The sequence below is a fragment of the Myotis daubentonii genome, chromosome 2 (assembly GCF_963259705.1).
Source record: "Myotis daubentonii chromosome 2, mMyoDau2.1, whole genome shotgun sequence".
Taxonomy (NCBI): domain Eukaryota; kingdom Metazoa; phylum Chordata; class Mammalia; order Chiroptera; family Vespertilionidae; genus Myotis; species Myotis daubentonii.
Window position 1 is genome coordinate 19,226,927 of NC_081841.1, and position 17,506 is coordinate 19,244,432.

At 41.7% G+C, this 17,506-nt stretch overlaps 1 protein-coding gene and 1 non-coding gene across 2 annotated transcripts in view; both read right to left on the bottom strand.

Moving 5' to 3' along the window:
- The window catches only part of CFAP54 (cilia and flagella associated protein 54), a 252,763-nt gene that overhangs the window by 93,563 nt on the left and 141,694 nt on the right, over positions 1-17,506 (bottom strand). Inside the window, exons 44-47 of the mRNA XM_059681924.1 lie at positions 14,671-14,737; positions 12,474-12,656; positions 9,532-9,618; positions 4,163-4,285 (exon numbers count right to left, since the gene is read on the bottom strand). Coding sequence (XP_059537907.1) covers positions 4,163-4,285; positions 9,532-9,618; positions 12,474-12,656; positions 14,671-14,737 — 460 coding nt within the window. The remainder of the gene's footprint in view (positions 1-4,162; positions 4,286-9,531; positions 9,619-12,473; positions 12,657-14,670; positions 14,738-17,506) is intronic.
- LOC132228916 (U6 spliceosomal RNA) lies at positions 17,050-17,154 on the bottom strand. Its single transcript, XR_009451522.1, has one exon. It is a non-coding gene; the product is annotated as a U6 spliceosomal RNA (small nuclear RNA).

Here is a 17,506-nt window from a genome sequence, read left to right on the forward strand (position 1 = left end):
ACCATTGTCATGTATCACTCAGATCATTTGCAAAGGCCTTCTAACTGGTTCACCTATTTATACTCATGCTTATCCGCAGTCTAGTCCCCAAACAGCAAGCAAAGTGGTCATTTGACATTCAATTTCTATCTAGTCATTCCTCCATTCCAAGCTCTGCAAGGTTCATTCATATTAAACTCCAGCCCTGACCAAGCCCTGTGAGGTCCCATAAGACCTAGCTCTTGTGTCACCCTCCTCTTCTCCCCTTCCTCTCTATTCCAGCCTCACCTGTCTGCTTGGTTTTCCTCAACCACATCTTGCAGAAATTCTCCTCAGGGCCTTAGCTCCTCCTTCTTGGAAAGCTAGTCTCTCAAATCTTTCACCCTCAAAACTCTCTTATTAAGAGACTTCCCAAATCACCCTCAATAAAACAGCCACCCGCTGCTCTGGACACTCGGTCCTCCCAACTCAGTTTGCCTGTCCTCACAGCTCATCTCCACCTGACATATATGTATGTGCTTAATATGTTCATTGTCTTCCTCACTGGACTGTCCAAGAGTAGTATGCCTCCAGGAAGGCTCTAACTCTCTATTTGTCTTTTTACTGTTCTATCCTCATGCCTGGAATAGTGCCTGTATTCAGTAAACTCTCAATAAATATTTAACTAAATTAAAATATGATTTTAATAATAAAAATAAACTATTTACAATAGGGGAAGGCTGTTGACTGAGAAGGAAGCAAGAAAACACTCTAATTTTATGAGGTAAGAAAATAATTGATTCATGCTACAGAAAATGAACAAAACCCAACTGATTCCTCAAAAGATAAATAGATCAATACATGTACACACACACACACACACACACACACACAGATACACGTATCCTATTGCCTACTGAATGTCCCTCTTAGGATTTTCTGTAGATAACCTCATACTTACCATATTACAGTAAATTATAATGCTGTAGCAGTCAGACTGAGAAATAATTAAATGCATTTTAGGGGGATAAGCCAAAGTACCGAATGTATTATATATAAATGTGAACTTAAACAAGTAATTTTCAAGACTTACAGCCTATTCCCCAGCTTCTTTTAGGTCTTCCAAATTTGAATCCCACCAGCATGTATCTATCAGTCTCAGTCCTCCCACATGCTGTCTCCCCCAGGAAACTGACTTGTGACCTCCTTCTATCTCCTTTATTGCTGGCCCACGAGAGTCCAAGCATCTCCCAAAACAAGATCACCCAGTGATTCCCAGATCACCATGAAACTAAAGCAGAGGAAAGCAATAGTTCACTCTAATTTAAAATAAACACTAGTATACATTTTTAAGGATGCTTCAATTATCTGATTTACAAATACAAATTAAGCAAGCCAGGTAAAACAATTTCCCAAAGTCAAAAAGGAGCAGACATAATTGAGGTTTGTCCTCTCCTCACAGAAATCAGAAGAAATTTGAAAAACATTTTTAACATCTACACTAATAAAAGAGAAACATGGTAATTGGCGTACGACCGCTACCCTTCCCATTGGCTAATCAGCGAGATATGCAAATTAAATGTCAGCCAAGATGGCGGCCGGCAGCCAGGCAGCTGATGCGAACAGGGAGGCTTGCTTGTTTCAGTGATGGAGGACTCCAACGTTCCCCGCCTGACTCGACGGCCTCTCAGCAGCAACTCTAACTAACTATGTTGCAAAATAGAAGCTAAACAAAACCCCAGAAACCTGCTTTACTCAGCGGGGCTTCAGCCAGCCAGACTGCAACATTGTATCAAATACAGACGGTAAACAAAGGCCAGAAACCTGTTTTCAGCAGCTGAGGCCTCAGAGCTAAAGCTGGCCCAGAATAAAAAAAGAAAAAAGGAGCGGTTGGGAGCTTCAGTCCTAGCCTGAAAACAGCCCTCAGCCCCTCACCCAGACTGGCCAGGCACCCCAGTGGGGACCCCCACCCTGAAGGCTGTGTGACCAGCTGCAAACAGCCATCATCCCCTCATCCATGCTGGCCAGGCACCCCAGTGGGGATCCCCACCCTGATCCAAGACACCCTTCAGGGCAAACCAACCAGCCCCACCCATGCACCAGGCCTCTATCCTATATAGGAAAAGGGTAATATGCCTCCCAGCACCTGGATCAGAGGAGCTGCGAGGCCTCCTGGAACCGGGATCAGCGTGACAGGGGGCAGCACCCAAACCCCCTGATCGCCCTGCGGCTCTGTGTGTGACAGGGGGTGGGGCCACAACCCCCCCCACCCCACGGGCCCTGCTCTGTGTTTGATGGGGTAGAGCCATAACCACCCCATTGGCCCTGCCCTGAGTATGAGAGTCGCGGTGCCCCAACCACCTGATTGGCCCTGCTCTGTGGGTGATAGAGGGCGGCACCCCAACCCCCGCCCCCCCACGGGCCCTGCTCTGTGTTTGATGGGGTAGAGCCATAACCTCCCCATTGGCCCTGCCCTGAGTATGAGAGTTGCGGTGCCCCAACCACCTGATTGGCCCTGCTCTGTGGGTGATAGAGGGTGGCGCCCCAACCCCTCCCCCCACAGGCCCTGTTCTGTGTGTGATGGGGTAGAGTCATAACCTCCCCATCTGCCCTGCCCTGAGTGTGACAGTAGCGGCGCCCCAACCCCATGATCAGCCCTGCTCTGTGGGTGATAGAGGGCAGCACCACAACCCCCACCCTTCCCACAGGCCCTGCCCTGAGTGTGACAGGGGGTGGTGCCCCAACTCCCCTATCAGCCCTACTCTGTGAGTGACAGGGGGGAGCTCCTCAACCCCCTGATCGGCCCTGCTCTGTGCATGACAGGGGGGAGCTCCCCAACCCCCCTGATTGGCCCTGCTCTGTGCATGACAGGGTAGGGAGCCCCAAACCCCCTGATTGGCCCTGCTCGGTGCGTGACAGGGGGTGGCGCCACAACCTCCCTATCGACCCTGCCTTGAGTGTGACAGGGGGCGGTGCCTCAACCCCCCAATCAGCCCTACCCTGAGCGTGACTAAGGGTGGCATTGCAACCTCCTGATTCACCCTGCTCTGCGCATGACAGGGGAAGCACCCCAACTCCCCAATTGGTCCTGCTCTGAGCCCGACCAGGGGCTGCACCTAGGAATTAGGCCTGCCCTCTGCCACCCAGGAGCAGGCCTAAGCCAGCAGGTCATTATCTCCCAAGCGGTCTCAGACTGCGAGAGGGCACAGGCCGGGCTGAGGGACCCTCCTTTCCCTGAGTGCACAAATTTTTGTGCACCAGGCCTCTAGTTTTGGTATAAAGTACATAAGTCAAAAACATCCACACAAAAAAATGAGCAGAAATTATAAGAGTACTAGAGGCCTATTGCACGAAGAAATTCATGCAATAGGCCTTCCCTTCCCTTGGCTGCTGGCAACGGTTTCCTTCCGCACTGGGGACCCAGGCCTTCACTCTGACTGGGCTCTGGCCAGAGCCACCCCAGAGCCGTCAGGCTTCGCTGTTCGGTAGGCCCCGGGGCCATGATGCCTCGCTGCTCCACTGATCCCAGGGCCCTTTGGCCTCGCTACTCCGCCCATCCTGGGGCCGTGAGGCCTCGCTGCTCTGCCTGGCGCTGAGGCCGTGAGGCCTCACTGCTCTGCTGATCCTAGGGCCCTGTGGCTTCGCTGCCCTGCCTGGTGCTGGGGTTTTGAGGCCTCGCTGCTCTGCCAACCCCAGGCCGTGATGCCTCGCTGCTCCACCTGGCGCCAGGGTGTGAGGCCTTGCTGCTCCGGTCCTGGGCCATCAGACTTCACTCCACCGCTTGGAACCTAGTATGCAAATTAACCATCTTTGTTGGTGGTTAATTTGCACATCATGCTGATTAGCCAATGGGAGGCGTAGTGAAGGTATGGTCAATTACCATGTTTGTCTATTATTAGGTAAGATTCCCAAAAATCTAAGAGGTAGTGGCTGATAAGATGTGCTACTGAGACCATAATAACTATAATAGAGAATTTTATTGTACAAATGTACTCCAAGACCACATTCCCTCCCCCAGGACACCCTTCCATTCCAGACAGATGAAAGCTGGTAAAAGCCCGACAACAGTGATAGCCAGGCTTAGCAGAAAGGTCTGTAGTGCCAGAGACTTATAAACACACCTTTGTGGAAGCATCCCCTGGATTTCAGGAAAGTAGCCTTCAAAAGGTAAAGAAATGTCTTTGAATCAAATCAATAGGCTTACCTTCACTCTCCCACAAGCTCTAGAACTGGTAGGTATGAAGGAAGGCATGTGCTTTCCACAAAAAATCTGGAATATCTCATGAAAGGCTTCGGAAAAGAAACTTAATTCTGTAAGGACTTCAATCTTTAAAGGAAAGAAAAAATGAGATTTGAAATTAAACAATTTGTTTTACTTATAAAATAAAAATTTTTAGAAAAAAATTATCAATTGAGACCCAAAATTTGTACTTAATGTTCGTAATGTGTCAATGTTGGTAATGTGTAAATAAATTCATGTTTAGAAAACATGGGTGATGGAGATGCACGTGTTTGTGTGGAAGGCAGTTTACACAGGTGATAGACCAAGAAGCTAATAAACAACTGCAGGGGTCTATTCAAAACAATGGATGTTTTTCAAATGTGGCTCCTGCTTCATTAGAGGCAAACACATAAAAATATTATAGGCATGGAAGAGTTAAAAAATAATTGGATTTATCTTTATGTTTCCATGGTGAAGTGTGGTTTAAAAGAAAAATAAAACAAAAACACTCCTGATATTCTCTCACACCCTGAGGAGAGTCAAAGAAGCCCAGAGGTGAATGAACTCCACAACACAGAGACACCCCTCATTTTCTTACCCATAATTAATGGGCACTGTCGATTTTAAAGACATAAACTTAACAACAGTAATTGGTTGGTAACTATACATTGTACATGGTTTATTTTGAATATAATCTAGAGCTAGCAGACCTTTCAATCAGGGAACTTTAAGAAGAAAAAAGTTATGATCAAATTTGTTCATTCATTTAACATGTTTATTGAGCATCTCTTATGCATCAAGCCCTCTTGGAGTTTACATTCCATCAGGATGTATATTTAGCTAAATGTAAGTGATACATAACGATATACAGAGCATGAGAAGGGATTGAGGGTACTGACAAAAATGCTATTTTCAATGCCTGGGTTAGGAAGAACTTCTCTGAGGAAAAGGTCTTTGAGAAAGGTTTGGGAATGATGTGAGGGAGAGAGACACATGAAAATGTGCTGAGGGGACCTCAAGTACAAAGGTAACAGGGGTCTTGGTGTGCTCAAGGAATAGCCTGTGTGGCCGGAGCTTAGGGAGAGAGGGGCAAAGGATTGGGAGATAGGTGTGAACGGTGGCCTGTGCACCAAAGTGGGGACTTGGGACATTTTTTCTGGCTGATAAGAAGCTATAGGAGAGTTTAAACAGGGCAGGCCCTAACCTGACATGTTTTGAAAACAGCTAACACAGTCTCAGGAATCTGAAGAGCGAATAGATTTTAAAGAAATAAAAAGAAGGTAAGTTAGGGGAAATTAGATGTGACGATAACATGAATATATAATCTAAAAGGTAAGGAGGATATTTTCTTTAAAAATTTTTAATAGATTTTTGTTGATTTCAGGGAGGAAGGAAGAAGGAGAGAGAGATAGAAACATCAATGATGAGAGAGAATCATTGATCGGCTGCCTCCTGCTTGCCCCACACTAGGGACTGAGCCCACAACCCAGGCATGTGCCCTGACTGGGAATCAAACCATGACCTCCTGATTCATAGATCAATGCTGAACCACTGAGCCATGCTAACTGGGCAGGAGGGCATTTTTTAAAAAATATATATTTTATTGATTTTTTTATAGAGAAGAAGGGAGAGGGATAGAGAGTTAGAAACATCAATGAGAGAGAAACATCGATCAGCCGCCTTCTGCACGTCCCCCAGTGAAGATGTGCCCTCAACCAAGGTACCTGCCCTTGACCGGAATCGAACCTGGGACCCTTGAGTTCGCAGGCCGACGCTCTATCCACTGAGCCAAACCGGTTTGGCATGGAGGGCATTTTTAATGGAGAAAATTTCTCATCTATTGGGTTTCATACTTTGGGTCTTGCCCAAGACACCTTGGGCTCTAATCTCCACAGTGTCAAAGAACATCACAGTAGGCATTCAGGAGTCTCACCTCTCTGACTTATAGATGAATATTTTTCTCGTTGCCCCTTGGAGGGAACATTTCCTCATATCTGTATGAAGGTACTCTTCTCTGGTCAGACTGCTGTACATGGACTACCAGTCTGACCACTCAAAAACGCAATGGTGATAACAGTGGACATGTGTTTGCAGAAATGACTAATGCTGTGAACACAGCCAGATGGGGAAAAGACTACCCACAAATAAGCCCTTCACTCACACAAATACAGATCTAACAATATCCTTTCCACGAATGTTGAGTGTGTTGAGAGTAAAAAATCTGTCAAGATGCTGGCAGTTCTAAAGTGGAGCCAGACTAGCTGATCATAAGGAGGTCTCAGAGCTTTCCCTGGAAGACGCTGCAGAAACTTAACAGCATGATCTACTGCTGTTTGATGTGTCAAAAAGCAGCTAGCACAGTCTCAGGAATCTGAAGACTATTTCCTGAGACCCTTCCCACTCACTGACACGTTTACTCAGAAAGACCAGGCAAACTCTGCACACACAGGCGGTCATTCCTTTCCTCTGTATGATGCAACAGTTGCCCTTTTTCATTGCTTCTGTTAAAATCCTGGTCGGGTTTTTCAGTCCTACTATGCCAATAAGACCCACTTCCGTCTCACCCTGCTCCTCACGCTGTTCCCAGACACATATGATCACGTCCTTCTCCTGACCACAATTCTATAATGAATTCCCCCTCCCACCCTGAGGCTCCAGAATGGAGTTCACAGTTCTTCACTGGTGTTGAAGTGACTCTAGTACAAAAAGAGTAGTCCAGTGTCCTGTCAAGTTAACAATCCAATAAAAAATAATCATTTAACCAAAAACTTTGTTCTTTCAGTGCCTCTCTGCATCTCCTTCTGACATGTTAGTAATGGTCACTGCAACCCTTCCATGCCTGCCTCTTACCACAGACCAGAATAAAATGGTTAGCCCCATCTCCTCATTCCGCCTACTGCTCAGCCTCCACAGTATGTCCCAGTTGAACTCAAGCCTGGGCCACCGGTTTGCTCCATGTCATGGACCTCTGGTACCCTCATGTTATTCTCTTCTCCAACCTCCCTACTCCGAACCTCCACTCCAGTCTAACTGAACCACCCCTGCACTTAAGCAAGGCAAATACTTTCTCACCTCAACCTTTCACACTACTGTCTGCCAAGAATCTTCCCTTCTTCCTCTCTCCTACTCAGTTAGATCTACTCTTTTCAAGCCTAAATCTTATCTACTTTGTGAAAGATAGAGATTCAAAACCATCTTCCCCTCTTTCAAACTCCTGGAGAACAGTGCTCATCACACTCGTTGGGAAATGGTCAGTGGAAGGTGCACACGTTACTGTTTTGTGTGTTATGTCCTGTCTATCTGCCTTGTTTTTATGTCCCTATAAGCAAGGGCCATGGGATTACATTTCTTTGATTAGAGTTACTTATATGGTGCTTTTATATAAGATGTACTCAATAAAGGTTGTTTCCCGGATGAAGCAATAAATATTTACCAAGTACCTTCTAGGCGAGTTTCCACTAAACACTACAGACATTTAACAAATGTCTGTAGATTTTAAATTCAATTCAATAATTAATTAATGAATATCAAGTATATGAATTTATTACTCAAGACATTATACAGGACTAAAAGGTGAATAAATACAGGCCCTAGCATTCAAAAATTTGGCAATCTTGAAGAGAACACTGTTTTTTAAAAAAGAGAGAGAAAAGTTGTATGCTGGGTTTTTTTAAAGTGTTACTGAAATTCAAAAGCAGGAGAACTCTTTAAGAGTTCAGTAACTCAGTAATGGTGATTCAGAAATTACCATGGCTAATAACGAATTATTTATTCCCAAATTAAAATAGATTATCTTAATAAGCACCAGAATTCCTCTTAGGTAAGGTATTTCCTTTATTTAGAAACAGAATGTGATGGACTATTTGGGTCTGAAAACATAGGCCCAAGGGCAGTGTCTGGATGGAGAGAACAGTTTAAAGAGAATTCTAATTTTCACTTATTAGAAAACAGGAAAAATTTGGGAAGAATAAGGAGGATTAAGCCAGTAGTATGTGGAGCCCAATCACTCCCAATTATAAAAGCTGACTGCACATCTTGTCCCAAATTCACATTCAGTAATGCCCAACTGGTAGGCTTACACCAGCTATAGTGACAGTACTTACACCAGGGAAATTTTAAATGCTACAAATCAGAGCTTTTTTTAGAGTGAGTTGTGAAACATTTACTGGCACACAGCTGATCAAGTTACGGGCTGGGAGGCAAAAGAAAGAGATGTTGGCCAAAAAATATTTTAAGCTCTGCGATGTCAAATATTTTATTTCCAATTGTTTGTTTTGCCTCATCTTAAGTTTTCCTGTGTTCCCAATTTTCTGGAAAGTTCAATCCTATATAATAAAAGCCTAATATGCTAAGTGTCCGGTCATCCATTCAACCAATCAAAGCATAATATGCTAATGATATACTAAGGCTGCTCAACAACTTGCTATGATGTGCACTGACCACCAGGGGGCAGGCGCTCCAACAGGGAGATGAACTTGCAGCTGGGGTCCGGCCAATCAGTGGGGTCCCTTGGCCTGGCCTCTGCCCTCTCATAATCCAGGACCCCTTGAGGGATGTCGGAGAGCCAGTTTTGACCTGATCCTGCAGTCCAGGCTGAGGTACCCCACTGGTGCACGAATTCATGCACAGGACCTCTAGTATAGATATAAAGGCCTTAGGTGAAGTGTGTGTGTGTGACATGGAATAGTGTTGAATTCCATATTAGAGATGAGGACATACAGAAGAGGGAGCAAATGTGCTGAATGTTGAGATAATCCATGTACAAAACAAATTCAACAAAAGTGGGAGCTTGTGACCATAGTTGACTGAGAAATGGGGCAGAGAGAATGAGGTGCTAGAGGTTCCCACTCCACATGGGGTTCAAGCCAACTGCACATGAACCTTGAAGGCAGAGAACCTCAGCAAACTCTAAGGTTCCATAGTTAATTGTAATTCAGTGCCTGTGTGTTTTGTCACTTCAAGTTTCTGAGCAATTAAAAATTCTGTGTACCATAACATACATAAAGATCCTTAGCAAAAGTTTCACAGAAAACTGAGACTGACTCATTAGTCTCCATTCTTTCAGTAAACGATTGCTTCAAAAGTGGTGATCTCTAGACTGACTGGTTTTGGGCGAGCCTTGTTACCAGGTGTAGCTGTTCCTCACTGTACTGGGGCTCAAGCATAAAGTCATCTAAACCTTTATAACTGGCTTTCTCATACTTTATTATAATAATGGGCAAGCTTTTTTTAATATCAGTAAACCATATTATTATCAGCTTATTATTATGAGTATTAGAACCAAATTAATTCATGGCAAAATCTTTAACAGTTCAAGAATATCAAATGTTTTAAAAAAACTTGTAACATACCTTGAGGATCCTTACTTCTAGATTTCTGACCAAGTCTTGGCAAATTCCAGCAACAAAATATTGGTACAATGCAAGGAGAGGCAGAATCTACCAACAGAAAAGCAAAACATGTTTTATCAAGTTAATAACTGACTAATAAAATTTAGCCAAGTAGTGTAGGAGATGTTGTGTAAAATAGTGATTGCTTTTTCCATGCAAGGAGACTATAACGTTTGGTGTAAGTAAAATGTTCTTCCTTGCATATGCTTCATAATTTTATCAGAACTTAAAATTCCAAGTACATGCAACTTGGTACACAAACCCTAGGCTTGCACATCTTTTCCAAAAGTAAAAATGCAGTTAATTATCTTCCCTGAAAAATTAATTCAACACATATGTAGGAATCACTGAGGACTGTGGAAACATTCGAGATTTGTTAGACCTACCAAATCAATGCCAAATTTAAAGCAGTGGAACTCACATCCATGGCCCCTGATGGCACCTACGTATGCCTCAGTGTCAGCAGCCATTTGTCTTCTAATTAGAATATCTGTATCAAAAACTAATATTTATCACTTGCCTATTCTGTGGCAGGCACTGTTGAATAAGAAAAAAATCTAACACACCACTGCCCTCACAGAGTGTATAGTCTACTGATTAAAACCCAAGCTTACTCGTCACATAATGTTTTTATTTTCCTAGAATTAACCCCAAAGTTCAACTCTCTTCTTTTTTTTTTTTTTAAATATATTTTATTGATTTTTCACAGAGAGGAAGGGAGAGAGACAGAGAGAGTTAGAAACATCGATGAGAAAGAAACATTGATCAGCTGCCTCTTGCACATCCCCCACTGGGGATGTGCCCGCAACCCAGGCACATGCCCTTGACCGGAATCGAACCCGGGACCTCTCAGTCCGCAGGCTGACGCTCTATCCACTGAGCCAAACCGGTTTCGGCTCAACTCTCTTCTTGAAATTTCACAGGTATACATACATGAAGGGTTCCAGACCTTCAGTATTTATTTCTTTTTTTCAGACTATCAATATTTCCATTTACCTAGCCACTCCTAGACACTGGTGCTGAAGGGACAGTTTCGCCTAGACTTCGGAATAGCTCTTCCTGATCTCAACTCAAAACTGAAGCTCACCTTGGGTCCTACAACTTGGGTCCTGCCCACTAAAGGAAGACTGAGCAAGAAGGATAATTAGGATGCCCATTAATTAGAAAACTATTTCCCATGAATCCACAACAATGGGTCCCAGAGCAAATTTCACAGTGACAGCAGGCTCCTTAGCTACCTAGCTTTGGGGCGGGGGGTAGTGTCACACAAAATGGAAACTGTTCACGTCCTGGAAGTTCAGCTAAGAAGATTCTGTCAGTCAATGGGCAGCTGCTAATAGCAACAGCTTTAAAAAAGATTAGAACTGATCTTAAACGTTTCAAACAGTATACAACACAATTTTCTACAATTATGCAATAAAAACAACACAATACCTTTTTTCCTACAATTAATGCAGCACAAAACAATGAGTTGGCTATTACCTCTGAGATTTTCTTTTCTTTAGTGAGAAATAAAACCACAACATGTTATTGCCGCCAATTGCTCAATTATTCAGAAAAATGTTCTCAATTTCTTAAGCTTCAGAGGGAAAAAAAAGTCTCATTTCTTTTCCAGTGCAGTGATATGTATTATATATGAGTATGACTAGACAGCTAAAGGTTACCCAGGGGATAGAACTGTTTTCTAAATCCAGAAATGAATCCCCTTAACAATGAGAAGAGCACCATTTTGTTATTTTTTTTCTAATAAACAATTTCTTGCCAAATATGCCAAGTGTTAAAAGCATTTATCTACCTTTACACTTTAACACATGGCTTTATAATTTAACAATTCATATCAGGGAGAAATAAATATTTTCAATACAAGGAGAGAGAGTGAATTTAGAAGAGAATAGAAAACAATACTTGAAAAAAAAGAAAGTAGGTATAAAAATTATGAAAGAAAAGGAAACAGAATAGATATTAAGAAGCAAACCAGGGGAAAGAAGAGATACAAAAGTAGAGGAAATAGCATATAGGAGGAAAATAGGAAAAATAAAATCAAGGAGGAAAATATAAAATGACCAACAATTAAAACATTCTAACTTGTTTTAAAAATGCAATCACCTTCAAATTTATGGTATATACATATTGTGGTTCATTTCCCCAAAGGAAAAAAAGAGTTGTATTGGAATTTTTTAATTTCCTGGGATATTAAGAAGTATCTATCTTTTATTTCACAGTTAGAATAAGTTGTTTCCTTAGAATACACCCTTACCAGAGAAAAGACAAGTGACAGAAAGCTAAATTTATCTCAATAAGTAAATAGCCTCATAATTTGGGTACTGATGTGATCTGCATGACAATGCATTAAGTTACATGTGCACTAGATTCTTTTGTTTGAGACTAGTGAAACATTCTAATCCAGCAGTTCTCAACCTGTGGGTTGCGATCCCTTTGGCGGTCGAACCACCCTTTCACAGGGGTCGCCTAAGACCATCCTGCATATCAGATATTTACATTACGATTCATAACACTAGCAACATTACAGTTATGAAGTAGCAACGAAAATAATTTTATAGTTGGGTCACAACATGAGGAACTATATTTAAAGGGCCAGAAGGTTGAGAACCTCTGTAAATCAATTTCACCAAATATCTTAAGAAAAAAGGTAAACTAGAGTAAAAAGAGAACAGAATCAAACAGACATTGCTTTTGAATCCCAAAGCAATGCAAACAATGATGTCAAAGAATCTCAATTAATATATTTTATTTTGAAGTACAGATAAGAATCTTGAATATAGAGTTTGAAAGGTAAATAAGAGCTGACCAAAATATTAACAAATTTTGAAATGAATAAGGTTAAGTGGGCAAAAAATAAGGCCACAGCAAATTAAGATTTATTAATTTTGCCAATTACTTACGATTATATTTTGCTTAGCAAAATGCAGTTCGCGTATAACATAATACAGGCTGGCAACTACAGAGCAAATGTTAGCCCGGTATATATCCGAGAAGAGCTCGATGCCTGGGAGAAGCTGAGTGATTTCATACTGAGCATAGCAACGTTCGGCTTTAGGATGTGGAAGTGTGGTTCTCAGCAAACCCTGAAGGTGATAAAAGGTGAGACAAAAAGCTGTAAATAGCATTGGCAATAATGACACAGAAGGACAAGGACATGTATTACTTCCTGAAGTGCTTAGCACATGCCTAGCACACTCTACCCTGTAATAAACAGTACTTATCATTAATATTATCAGCATCAGAGGTTCCAAATGCTTTTGATGTTGCCTTTGAAATCCCATGGTAACTGGATACATATTATTTTCAAGAGAAATTATCATTATATTGTTATCATTTGAGGGGGATGATTTTGCATTAGGCATTATGGCAAATTCTTTATAAACACTATCTCATTTAATCCTCATTTAACCAACCCCTAGCAGGATTATTATCTCACAAAGGAAAGAACCGAGGCTTAAACAATTTATCTGAGGTCACACAGCTAGTGGTGGTAGAAAGAAGATTCAAAGTCATATCTATTTAACTAAAAAAAAAAACAACAAAAAACGGTGTTCTTTTTACTCTATCAACCTATAAGTAAAGGAGGCAACAGCTTATTTCAGAAGTCTAAATCAAGTAGAGGTAATTCTTAATTTTAACTGAATTAATTGAAAAAGTGATTTATTTTATTTGACCAGTATTTCTTAAGTAAGTTATTTGACCAACATTTTACTAGATGTTGAGAAAAAAGATGAATACACAAAATCAAATTTTATATTTAGGAGTGCTTCTTATATTATATTTAAAAAATTAAAACTTCTCAGTGACTAATGCATTTAAAATTATTTTATGCAAATATCTGAAAGAATTTTAATCAGATTACTCATTAAGGTTATAAGGTAACTACTCTAAAATGCTAGGTAGTTGTTTAAATTTTTAGTCTTAAAAATTTGCTTTGAAAACATAAAAAGAATCAACAGGTTTTAAAAATAAATCCTGCCACCTAATTTAGGTGTAGTATTATTAAGAAATATGTTCACATTAAGCAAAAACTGACTTTTATTTTTAAATTACAGTTGACCTTTGAATTGCATGTAGAGGGCTAACTACATGCACTGATGTATGCCATTTTATTCAGGGGCTTGTGCGCCCATAGAAGTTACTATCTGTGGGGGAACCAATCCCCCATGGATACGGAGGGGCAACTAAGTTTTGGGAAAGTAAGAACTTATACACACATTCTCAACTATGTAGGGTCAGCATGCCCCCAATCCTCCAGTTGTTCAAGGGTCAACTGTACTTATTTTCTATAACATAAACTGCATTATTTTCAAGAACAAGAGGTAGAGTAGGTAAATGATGCAATATGTGGAGGTGGAATCAGGTTATTGTTCCCTTTACACTCTCGCCTCTTCCCCTTCTTCCCTTTGAAGCTCAGGCAAGAGGTGAATAGAACATAAGAAAACTGAAAAGTCTGGCCTTACATCCAGAGAAACTTTTCCCAAAGATCTTATCTATACAGCTGTCATATCAGACTCCTGTGATACACAGAACAAGGCGCCCATACTTCAAAGTAAACAGAACCTTCAGTACACTGCAAAGGCCCCAGTGACATTCCTGAATCTGAAAATGTCTTGTATTTCAGATAAAAGCTCCTTTTTTCTCCAGTAAAGTCAAACCCCAATCTTAGGAACTGCAAACACTCCTCATACTTCTGTGGTCTTCAACCTAGTTCTTGCTTTCATTACATAGCATACTTGATATCTTGGAATCAAGCAAAACTTTATTTAGGGATGAGGTAATCTAAGGCAACCAGACCAACTTTGCTGCTCACAAGCAACATGATCTTACTGAGGACCGGAGTCTCAGTTTCCTTATCTGAAAAACTCTTCTGGAATCCCACAGGGAAAACAGACTCTGCTGGGCACTAAAGGTGAAAGTAGCGAATGGGGGTTCAGCCACAGAAGGAAAGATGGGCTTATGATATGTAATCAATGTTCATGCTATTTTCTTACCTGGACGTTTCATGAATATGATAAACTACTAGCCTTATTTTATTTTTATTTTTTACTGAGTGAATGGTGATGCTACTGTAGAAAGATAAACATCAAATATTACCTGAAAGAGTAATGCGGACAAAATGCAACAGTTGGATCTCTTCTCAACGTCCAACACCTTAATAAATCTAAGTAAGTATAAGAAAAAGAAATTCATAGACTATTTCTCAAAAATATTTTATATAAATACATCTCTTATATTCACAGACTTTCCAAAATTAAAGTAGCCTTTGTTATTTTGAAGGTGCTACATACTCCTGTAAGATCTAAAACACTGAGAATGATAAAAAATAAAATTGAAAAAACACCTATAATCCTACTCCCTAAACATTGAATAGTGGCAACTTTTTGGCCCATTTCCTTCCAGACATTTTTCTAGTTATAAACACACATATTAAGACTAGAATTATGCAATACATATAACTTTATAAACAAATTTTATGTTCATGGACATAATGAGCCACATTATTACTTTACAGAACTTTAGTATCTTTACCATATGAACATACCATAACATAAAAGTATTCATACCATTTTGATTTGTTCAATACTGAGGTAAACACTGGAATCTACATATTTAAGCACTTGTCCCATTAGTTCTACAGAATAAATCCCTAGAAGTGGAATTGTGGGGGGGAAGGGAGTGTACAATTTTAAAGGTTTTAATGAGTATCCTCCTATCTAATAATAGACAAACATGGTAATTGACCATACCTTTGCTACGCCTCCCATTGGCTATCAGCACAATATGCAAATTAACTGCCAACAAAGATGGCCGTTAATTTGCATATACCAGCTGGGAGCGAAGACTGAAGACAACATGGAAGCCAAGCGCTACAAAAGGGAGCAAAGTAGAGGTGGCAGAGACAGGAACGGAGCCAAGGCTGCAGAGGCAGGAGGCAGGAGGGGAAACCCAGCCGGAGTGGCTGGGAGCGGGAGGGCAAACCCAGCCAAAGCGGCTGGGAGTGGGAGCAAAACCTGCCTCAGCAGGTTTCACTCCCTTCTGTGCTTTGCTCCAGCCACAGGAAGCCCTATTCTTGCAGGAATCTTCCTGCAATGGGCCTCTAGTGGCTACATAATCCTTCCAAAAATTGAAACAGTGTGTTTTCTCACCAGCAGTATATTATGGACACACTAGTAAGTCTCTCCACCAAAGATTACAGTAATGCCTCTGAATTTACTGCTGTCTCGTGTTAAGTCTAATAGAAGAGTTTGAATTTCTTTTCATGTGGATCTTAAAATTCACAGCTAAAGCTATCACCACATTACCTTCGTCTAAGTCTTATTTAGATAAAACCAGTTGGTTTCACCATATCCTTATTAATAAAAGCCTAAGTAGTCGTCATGCCGTGATGCCCTCATGCCATCACTACATGGCTGCGTGCACAGCAGGTGTGCAGGTGAGGGGGGCTGGGCATGTCACAGAGCCTGCCTGGGGGTCCAGCCGCCTCCCAGCTTCGTGTGGTGAGGTTTGCCTGGGGGCTCTGGGGGCCCGCCTTCCAGCTCCACACAGCAGGAGGTGGGACCCCTGGCTCCAGCCTACCTCTTTGGGGCAATCCATCGAGGATTCCTGGATGGGTGGGCAGGCCCTACCTCTTTGGGGTGATCGATCACAGGGCTCCTGCACTGTGACAGGGCACAGGCCAGGCTGGGGGACCCCCCTCTGAGTGCATGAATTTCATGCACTGGGCCTCTAGTTGACTATATTAACTAATTAACATCTATCTGAGTTCAGCTTCTTTTGTGGATATTTGGGTGTGGGGTTTGCCCTCTGAGCAGCAGGGAAAAGAGTTTCCTCTGGTCATGGAACCTCTGAGAACAGCCAAGGCCCCTGGAGTATCATCTATCCTGTGGAAGGCAGACCTGCAGCTGGACAATCAGAAATGACTTCCTGTTGGTTGAAAATCAGTAGATAATAACTTCAGGGGCTCAGAGAAGCTAAGGTGCCCAATGGCTGGAATGCCGCAGCAATTCTTTTTCAAGCCGTGAACCTTTATCAACCTTTCTCTTCTCTGCTGTCAAGCTCTACTAAGTCACAAGCTCAGACTTGTGTGGGGATTGTGTGTGTGCATATGTGTGTGTGCATGTGTGTGTGCATATGTGTGTGTGCATGTGTGTGTGCATGTGTGTGTATATGTGTGTGTATGAGTTCTTTCCCAGGAGTGCAAAACAATCACACTTCACAACATTGTTAAAAATGTTTAATACTTTACTGTTTAATACTTTTTAACTAGGTAATTTCTTACCTCCCCTGCTAACGGATGCTAATTTTCTTGAAACAATGTGATTATTAACTAGTTATTCTTTTAAAAAATTTGCTTTGCAGCTCAAAATGCTATGCAGGTTTTTGCCCACCACGTCACATCCTATAGGTAAGCAATAAATGTAATATAACTGGGAGGTGAAGGAAACATGTACCTATACCCCTCCATACGTTTTTAAAAATATGGAACATTCCTCGAACTTGCTTGTCATCCTTGTGTAGAGGCCATGCTAATCTTCTGTATTGTTCCACTTTTAGTATATGTGCTGCTAAAGTGAATACTGCTCCTTCTTTTTAAATTTTTCACATTAATCAAATATTTAAGACATTTGCGCCCAGCCGGTATGGCTCGTGGTTGAACTTCTTCTATGAAGCAATAGGTCATGGTTCCATTTCTAGTCAGGGCACATGCCTGGGTTACAACCTTAATCCCCAGTAGGGGGCATGTAGGAGGCAGCCAATCGATGAATTCTCTCTCATCATTGATGTTTCTATCTCTCTACCTTCTCCCTTCCTCTCTGAAGTCAATATACCAGTAAATACATTTTTTTAAAAGAAAAGAAAAAGTACTTCACAAAGTCTTGGGATATTGCTTTTTCATGGATATACTGATATACTACCAACCAGAGAAACT